Genomic DNA, 9346 nt, shown 5'->3' with positions numbered 1-9346 from the left:
ACCAAGGCAAGGGTCCGTGAATGGTACTGGTGGCCTGGCATGGACCATCAGGTGGAAGAGGTTGTTAAAGAATGTTGGGAGTGTGCCAACAATGACAAAAGTAAGAACACTAATGTGGCTCCTCTTTCTCCTGTGGAAATTCCCACTGAACCTTGGGTCAAGTTGGGTTTAGATATTGCTGGACCTTTTGATCTGATGCGACATAATGAACGTTTTGTACTATTGCTGGTTGATTATACTTCAAAGTGGGTTGTAACCAAATGCGTGCCCATGGTTAACACTCGTACTGTGATTGAGTTCCTTTCAGAGGAATTTTCTAGGGAAGGTATCCCAAAGTGTCTCATTACCGATAATGGGGTACAATTTGTTTCTCAAGAAATGTGTACTTTTCTTAAAGATATGTCTATCAAACATTATAAAACTGCATTGTATTCACCACAAGCTAATGGTTTAGCAGAAAGCATGAACAAAATTGTGAAGAATTGTGCTCAGAGAGCTTTGCAGGCTCGTTCTTCTCTCAAATCCTTGCTCAGGGAGACGTTTTAGGCTCATCGCAACACCCCCAATAATGTAACTTTGATGTCACCCTTTTCCATCTTGAGAGGTAGAAAACCTCATGATAAGTTGAATCCAGCTTGGTTAAGGAGGAGTACAAGTTTGTGCCAATCTAAAGAGGAAGTGCAGTCCAGAAGATTGTTACATCAAGGGAAGTATAACATTAGATATGATTGTAAGAATAGTGTATATGATAAAGGATGGTCTGTCGGAGATAAAGTCTTGGTCAGAAGACCAGGTCTGCTAAAGAATGGGCGTTCCAGATTTATGGGTCCTTTTGAGATTGTTGAAGTAAGGAAGAATGTTTTCAAACATAAGCACAGGTGCACCACACCACATCATTTAATCAAAAAGAATAAATAAAAAGTTATTTTCAAGAGCAAACAATTCTTTGATTTTTTTCTTTTTCTTTTTATTCCAATTTCATTTTGTATAGATAAAAAGGAAAGAGTCCAGTTCTAATGACTCCACATACAGTACAGCCGACGCGTTTCGTCCTAATATAGGACTTCTTCAGGGCATTCAATGGAGATGAGGTCAAGTGTTTCCTTGAACTGTAAAGGCATCGAGTTCTCTGCTCGCTATTTCTCCTTTTTAGTACGATGTATAATTATATCCAAAAAATCTATGAGCCATCAATATAGAGGCCACTACTAGACGACAACTGCACGACTCGTTCCACAATGAAGGATTTCAAACGTCATCAGCTTATATCATGATGAGTTGCAGAACTGTTTCTATAAATAAGAAACTATAATACATCCAGATGAAATGACGTACCAGCATCCAGGAATATCTGGCTCTCAAATCAATCAGGCAAAAAAGAGAGTAACCCCCATTTGGAAATAACAAGAAGAGGACGCGCTGAGAACGTAACTCCAAGGGAAATCCGTGCAAGAAAGGAAGAATGTTGTACGACTCAATTCTGGCAATGTTTGGAGTATGTCCAGATTGGTTAAGTGGAATGGTGGTAATTCCAGATCTTTTAAAACTACCTACGGTCATTCTTTACCGAATTTATCCAGCGACCAAGTTCCTTGTCCTGTTGCTCAATCTAATAATGTTTTTGGTGGGACTCGGGTTGGGGGACACCTCATAAGAAGATTTGGGGAACACATTACTAGAGGATCAAAGTTTCCTCCTGTTTGGCATCATGATTATCTTATGAAATAGTTCTCACCTTTGTGAAAACAATGTTTCTCTTTGTTTCAAGTTTCCTATGTGAATTTGCTTGAGTTAACATAAGTTCAATTCTAATCTTCATATCAATCTTTATTTTTTTTTATGCATGTTTTTATGTTGTGTATCTTTCTTCTGTTATTGTATTTTCCTTTCATGGGAGGGAGATGTGTTGTGATTGAACATTACCTCTCCATTCTATTTCCTGTAATGTTACCTGGTAACTCCAGTATTCCATTTAGAATACAGAGCTTTGGTGGAGTCAGTTGAAGCCTGACCTGCGTCTGGACTGGTGGTTTTTATCTTTGGCTTAATAAAGCTTACTTTGGATCATCACCTGTGTGAGACCACGTTTATTTTAACAACTTCCTTCCTTGTTTTTGAGTGAATATCTTACTCTGTGCACAAACGTGCCACAGAACTATGTCACCAACTAAAGTGTCAAACATCTATGTAGATTTATAAATGCTGGAGATGCTGTGTAGATAAAACAATTTTTTTCTTAATGGAGCTGTTAGAAGTTTACTCTTAATGTAACAGGGATTCCGTACGTGCAGATCCAATGCACCAATTAGTGGGTGCAATGATTTCGACCCATGTGGCTTTTGTGAGCTCACTTCTGTGCCCAAACCTGAAAGTGCCCTCGGGCATACGTGCACTCTATAAATCTGTAAATTAAATCAAATCAAATCAAAGGAGGTTCTAATTCTTCACGCCATGCACCGAGGAGATTAGAGTTTTAAGAGCCGCCAAAAGACAATTGGCTTTAATTTTTAAGATTTAAAACCACGATCTTTCTTGAAAGAGGACTTTCTAAGTTGCGCTTTTACATTTACTGTTACCATAGGGATGCTTCAATGATTACCATTTAATAGATGAACGTTGTTGCTTGCTACCTCCCACTCTCCCGTTCTGTCAGAATGAAAGCCATATGATGCGGCCAGTGCAGGCGGTGCCATAGTGCTTTTAAAAAAAAACTTTCAACCATGCTGCACACCACTCCCACTGTTGTACCACATGGCTAAAAGACATTAACAAAGCCAATTGTTTCTGTAAGCAAAACCTTTTGGCGTTAGCAATGCTTGTTTAAGATGAGATTTTATTCTATATGTACTACAATCTCTAAACATGCATACCGTCTGTTAGGGCAATTTGTGTCTATTTTTTGCAATAAGTGAGAATGTTCGAAATTCCACCCCCTAATGCTTATGCAAAACCCAAGTTTGAGATGTTATAACTTACCTCTGAGCCACATGTCATTGAAAAAACCAGCAAACAACTGACATGCAAGAGGAGACTGATCGAAGATGTGGCTATCGTGTGTGCATCAGAAAAGGCTGTGTACACATGAGAAGTAACCCCTGGCATCTGAGACAGCCTGCATGTTGATAGAGTGACACCAGTGTCTTTTGTGGAAAAAATAAATGTATTGTGGTGAGGTGGCTGAGATGCCATGTGAGTGCAATGAATGGCACTTAATAAATGAGGAAAGTGGGCAAAAGCATAGAATTCCCTTGCCACCGTTTGCCTTCCCTCCAGCGATTGTGGCATGGCGATAAACTGGTTCACTCTTTCATTGATACATCTCAGTACCTGTTCCAAGCGCTGAGATATTTTGACATCGGCAGGTAGGTCCTGTGGTAGGCTCCTGGTGAATCAGACTTGTACTTTGAGTCTGTAACCATATCAATAATCAATTTAGGGGAGAAGCAGTAACTGGCAATGACTGCTTCCCTAGACATCCCAAAATTGTTGATTGGTCCTTTTCTTGCATAATATTTCTCTTCTCAAAATATTGTTCCTGAAAATAAGGGGAAAATATACAAAGACATTGATTGACGTAGTAAACCCAAAAACCTTGTTTGGTGTGTGGATTGTTTTCTTATTCGGTCAACCTGCATGTGATTGGGTGATGTTGGAATGAGTTTATATATGGGTGGTGGGGTCCTGAGTTATCACTCTCTCCCCCATGCATTAGTAGTGTGTACCATGTTGTAGTAGGTTTTTATAAAGAAATAGGTTACAATGTTTTAACTATTTTCTGTAAAAAAATTATCAATATACATATATAGTTTGGTAGCTCCTTAAAATATTTTCCCATTGTTTTCCTATTTTTCCATTGTGTTGTTTGCTTCCTCCATTGATATTTATGAGTGTGTGTTCCAGTACCATTGATAGGCTGTGTGTGGTGCTTGACTTACTCCAAAGCTTAGCTGAAGTATATTTCAGCCTGCTTGCCTTCATTAGAGCTATGGTAGGAATAGAAGTATATTTTGTGAATAGCAATTTTCTCACTCTTTTTCTTTTCTGGTTGTGCGTTTGTGCTAACTTTGCCCCAACACTCTTCCTTAATTTCCATGCCCACCATGTTGTTGTAATTATTCCCTATGTTCTAGGTACTCCCCCTTCTCTGTCACAGTGCTCCTAAATCCTATACCTTAGTGTGGAGAAACCTTAGTCTGGAGTTTTCTCCACAAGAGGGACAGTTCTCAGTACAGAAAAGATAGAGTGGGGCGGAGGTGGCGATCGCTGGCCGGTGGTTTGTGAACTGCATTTTGTATGTAGTGTGTCAATTGTACAATGAAAGTACTACGTCACGTACTACAAACCAGGCACTTGAGCGAGTTACCTACAGTCCTCTACACTTGAGCAGGTGGGTATAGGTCACTTCTGCACGGCTGACTGTTTGCTTTGTGTGGTCTCAGCAGGTCATGTGTGGTGCCTAGGTGCCATTTGCTTTAATGTTGTCTACGAAGACCAGATCAGTGTACCTCACTGCACTCTCTCAGTTCATTATATGCTCTTAATGCGTGGTGCAGGGCAGATTGTGACATCCTCTGCATTTCTCGAGGATGGTCCAACCTTCATATTGCAAAATACACAAGTGATATCTCTGGCTTAGAGCTTCAATGAATAAGTATTAGTTTAAAACATGTTAGATACGGGTCTTGCTGTTAACAGGACGGAAAGCCCTCACTCATGTCAGACCTTCATACTGTGCATTATTGAGAATTAATGGCATCCCACCTCACATATCCTACCTCTAATGTGTGGCAGGATTTGTTTTGCTTATCTTTGAGATTGCATGTTGATTTGAGTCGAGATCTCAATTGCATGCGATTGTGCACACATTACGCTGCACACAAAAGCCACTTCACTGGAGCGGGCGCGGTTGGCTCCAAGTATGCACCCTGAGCAAACAAATCCCTGAGGCTGACAACTAGACTCCAGCATTGCTCTTTGCGTCACCATTATCCCACTGTTTACCCACGTTATCAGGCAGGCAGTGGAGGAGGCTGATGGCCAGGTGGCTGTGAGGCGTGTTTAGTAACACTGTTCCCTCAATGCCTCACTGTCACCAAGGGCTCGTGCAAGGAAGGAACCATGCAACGGATGCTGCTTTGGTCGCTTCTGTCCGTCTTCGACTGTTGGGTGCAGTGAGTGTTTTCTCTTATCCAATCAAAGCCACCATTCTTTGAGGGTCCCACTATTCCATTTGTCTCTCCTCTGTAATTTCTTCCATGTTTGACTTCTGCACTGAAACCGACCTCACAGCCAACTGCACCACCCTACTGTGGATTGCAGTCTGCCCGCAGCACTACACTCTGCAATGCATACTGCAACAAATCATCTTATGTATTTGCCTCCAACCCTCTACTAAGCAGTCTACGGCTCCTTCGGCTACTCATTCTGCAATGTACCTTACTATGCATTCTGCTTCATGCTCTACTGAGCATTGAACTATGCCTACAGCAAACGGTCTTCAAATCTTCCTGTGCATGCTCCTCCACACTTTACCATGCATTCTACTCCTCCTAGCAAACCTTCTTCAATGTATTCTGCACCATCATGTTATGCATGCTGCTTCACGCTCTACTGTGCACTGGAGTTTTCCTGCAGCAAATCAGTCTATGATTGTTCTGCTGCATCGCCTCCAACACAATTATACTAAGCATTATGCAAAACATCATCCTTGGCATTCTGCTTATGCTGCTTATTTTCTGTATGCTCCACAATGTATCCTGCTCCAGCCCATGGCAGTGCTGTTAAGCCACTGAGACTTTTGCTGCCCCAGCGTGACTGAATAAGAGCAGCAGATATTGAAGCCCTACACTTCTCCAGTGTCCATAGGACATTGGTCCTGCTGTGTAATTCTAGCCTAGAACGCTCCTTTCCGCTTCCTGGTCTATAGAAGGATGTGCTTATGGCACTTTAAACAAGCATTGGCATAGCCAATAGGTCTCGCCTTTGGGACCTTATAAGTGTTTACCCATGCAAAAGTTGATGTTGTTGCACCAAGGATATTGTGCTGCATAACTAAATACTTATAAGGTCCCAAAAGCGAGACCTATTGGCTATGCCGCGAAGGCATGGCTAAGGCGGAGTTAGGCGCCATCCGTGTTGCTGTGATATAGTAACTGTATCTATATGCTATCATGCCACAGATTGCTTTGTACATAAATGACGTCAGACTCGTGCGGAGCTTGGACGGGCGAATATGTTTCCACGTACAGTGTACAACATGTGATTGGCGCACTATATTGCAACTTAGTGCAAATCTCGATTCTGCTGCTGTAAAAGGTGCCAGGTTTGTAGAACAAGACGGATGGACTACCGAGCTGCCCAGCCTGGGCGCTCAGAGGTCATGCATGAGCATCCATTGCTTGGCCTCCCTGATGAAGTGCAGAGCTTGTTGTGATGGTGGTTTGGGGGAAAGAATGAGAGGCAGATGATACTCCTGGTTCTGTAATGAATCTGATAACATTTACAGTCACACCCTAAAGGGAAAGGGGGATAAAAAAAGTGCCCTGTTCACGCCAGTGAGTGAAAGACTGATAGAGCTGTAATGCAAACCGTGCCCCTGCTTATCCTCTTGTTCTTCAGACTGTCACCCGTGCCTGTTTGAAAGTAAACGAGGAGCCTTTTGTGGAGGACACTGGAAGTTTTATGCTCCAATCTAAATTACAGTTACTACGGAAACGAAGCGGATTCATCATACAAGCGCATAGGCAAGGCATATTCATAGGCAAGCTCTTTAGTTACAATTTCAGGGTTTAGTCACATGCTGCTTTGGCACATTTTATAGCAGTGTTTTCTACTCCACCAGGCGATCCGGGGTTTTTGTCTTAAAAAAAAATAAAAAATGATACGCTCTGCCGTAAAACCGGCCCAGACAATGTATTAATGGTCCCGAGTAAACTGGGTTTTCGTTTTTCCGTAACGCACAATATATCGCTGCACTTTAAAAAAATATATTTCGCTGCAGATGAGGGCAAGCAGCGGATGCTCAGTTTTCCATAGATTCTACATTGATCAATTTCACTCGAGCCACAGATGGTAATTAAAGTGGTAGATCATGGCAAAAATGCGGCCCACCCTCATAAATCAGAGCGGCTCACTCACCCACCACCGCATTGTATTTGTAGGCGAATATGCCACCGATAAGTAACATTTAGTGTTGCTGCTTTAACTGTGAGACAGCAAGATAGGTGGTTGCAGATGGTTCCCTTCAGAACTGCAGTGAATAGATATTTAAACGTTTCTTATTTTTAACGCAGGGTTCAGTCAATCTAAATGGTGATTTATATAATAAATTATGCGCCGACGCCTAGGAGGAACAGCCGGGTGACGCAGCTTTGTGTTCGCACATGTTCACAAGGTTGTTTGGTTTTCATTAGACGAGCTGGTGTGGGCCGCAATCATGGCGTCACGCCTCGGTGGCCCTCTCTGACAGCGGTGCGTCACAGCACTGACATGGCGCCCTCTCTGTCAGAGGGCTTGACCCTTTGCCACAGGAAACATATATTCATTATTTCAGCCCTGAACAAAAGCTTTTTACTCCTATTATGTGCTGGACACTTTACATAATCACACATTGTTTTACCAACTAGTAATTTATTAATAAAGAGCTAAGATTCGTTGATTTCTAGAGTTGCATTAGCATGGCAGGAGCATGCTGACATTTTCTTTTTTCTACACTCGATGATGCTAGTTGCTGCTTTCCACACATATATATTAGTCTGTGGTTTAGGAAAATAAATGAGCGAGAGTTACACTGGTGTGAGTGAATGTATGACACAATCATTCATAAAACTGAGCTCTTTTTACCTTTAGGCGCCCTAAGCCACTAATATCCTTTTGCCGAATAGTGAAATGAATGGTCTAACTTGTTTTCTACTGACATATAAAGGGTGATTTTCCTGTGCTGCACTCGTCGTTACTGCTATTAAATTATTCCGGTTTATTGTTTGTTTTTGCAGTTTTTGCATAGCGCCAACTCTACCCGAAGGTATTGGAGCGCTGTGAATGAACACCAGTTACATTAAACAAGGTGTTAGCAAAGTTGTTCAGGAATTGTCGTTCTTTGTGTTTCTCCAATCCGTCAGCTGTGTCAATTGATTGTTGAGCGTGGGCAGCATTTTCTGCCGCTTCCCTCATCCCCGATTCTTGCTTATTTTAGGCGCAGCAGTAGCGATCCTCTGAGTTTATCTAGTGCTTAGTCAAATAGCTCTCATTTTGTGTGGGATAAACGGTCAGAGATTTGTGGGATGGACGCGGTCCTACTTTGTTGACTTTAGACCGATGTAAATCATCAGCTCTGAGGACACTGTAGGGGAACTTTGCTTGGTTTAAAGGCCTGGCATAGGAACAGTGCAGACTTTCACCATCACATCGGTCACTATTTGGAACGTGGGATGCAGGCACGTGTCAGTCTAAGGTATAACATTATTCAGCTGTCCACTGTGATATTTTAATGCTAGAGCTGAGAAAATTAGAATAAATAAAATGGAACTTTTGAAACACCACTTAAGGAAATATTTATTAAATTGTTGTACGTTTTTTAATAATGTTTTAAAAGGGATTTCAGTACTGTTTCCAAAGGCCGTCTTAGCAATGTTTCGATCACTTTCTGTTCGGAGTGGCACATTCAATATTATAGTATTATATTTATATGATATATAGTTCAGTCGGTGGCATAGTTCAGTCGGTTGACATGTCAGCAGCAGAGATATGCGTGTAACCTGCACGTCGTAGGTTTTATCGTACCAACACCACTCAGCCGGTTATTGTCCCGATCCGGAGCTCTGTGTGAACCTCAAGAGCTTCCGCCCCAGTAGGCAGGAGAGGCAGCTGCTGCAGAGCTGTGTATTTTGAAGTCACACCTTCCACACACCCCTGGGGTACAGGCCCACAGAGCAGCCCACGCTCACCGCCACCAGTCACCCCCCCCAGCCCCTCTGCACAGTCCATCCGCCTGTTTTGCCTGAACCCTGCTGGTGACCAGGCAATAAATTGTGTTCCCAACGCTACACCCTGTGGTATTAATGTGCTCACACTGAGGGCGGCCATATCAGAGAAGCCACCACCAGGGGAGCCGGATGTTATCCCCATTCCCCAGCTGAACTTCAAACCACCCGAGAACGAAGAGTAGACAAACAAGCATTTGCAATGGAATAGGTTTGATTGCATTGCAAATGCTTAAGTGTAAAACTGAGCGCGGTGCCGCTTCATAGACACAGCGCTCGGTTTCTTTATATATTTGTTAACTTTAACACTGAGCGCGGTGTCCTTGAAACGGGCGCTGTGCTCAGTGTTAAAGTTAAAAAATATA

General features: G+C 42.4%; 1 protein-coding gene across 1 annotated transcript in view; it reads left to right on the top strand.

Annotated features, from left to right (window-relative positions):
- Positions 1-5104: 5104 nt before the first annotated feature.
- The window catches only part of LOC146821914 (pepsin A-like), a 310154-nt gene continuing 305912 nt past the window's right edge, over positions 5105-9346 (top strand). Inside the window, exon 1 of the mRNA XM_085609935.1 lies at positions 5105-5171. Coding sequence (XP_085466061.1) covers positions 5119-5171 — 53 coding nt within the window. The 5' untranslated portion in view covers positions 5105-5118. The remainder of the gene's footprint in view (positions 5172-9346) is intronic.

The sequence above is a fragment of the Triturus cristatus genome, chromosome 6, assembly GCF_964204655.1.
Source record: "Triturus cristatus chromosome 6, aTriCri1.1, whole genome shotgun sequence".
Lineage (NCBI taxonomy): Eukaryota > Metazoa > Chordata > Amphibia > Caudata > Salamandridae > Triturus > Triturus cristatus.
The sequence above is the reverse complement of the archived record's forward strand: the minus strand, read 5'-3'. Positions and strand labels throughout refer to the sequence as shown.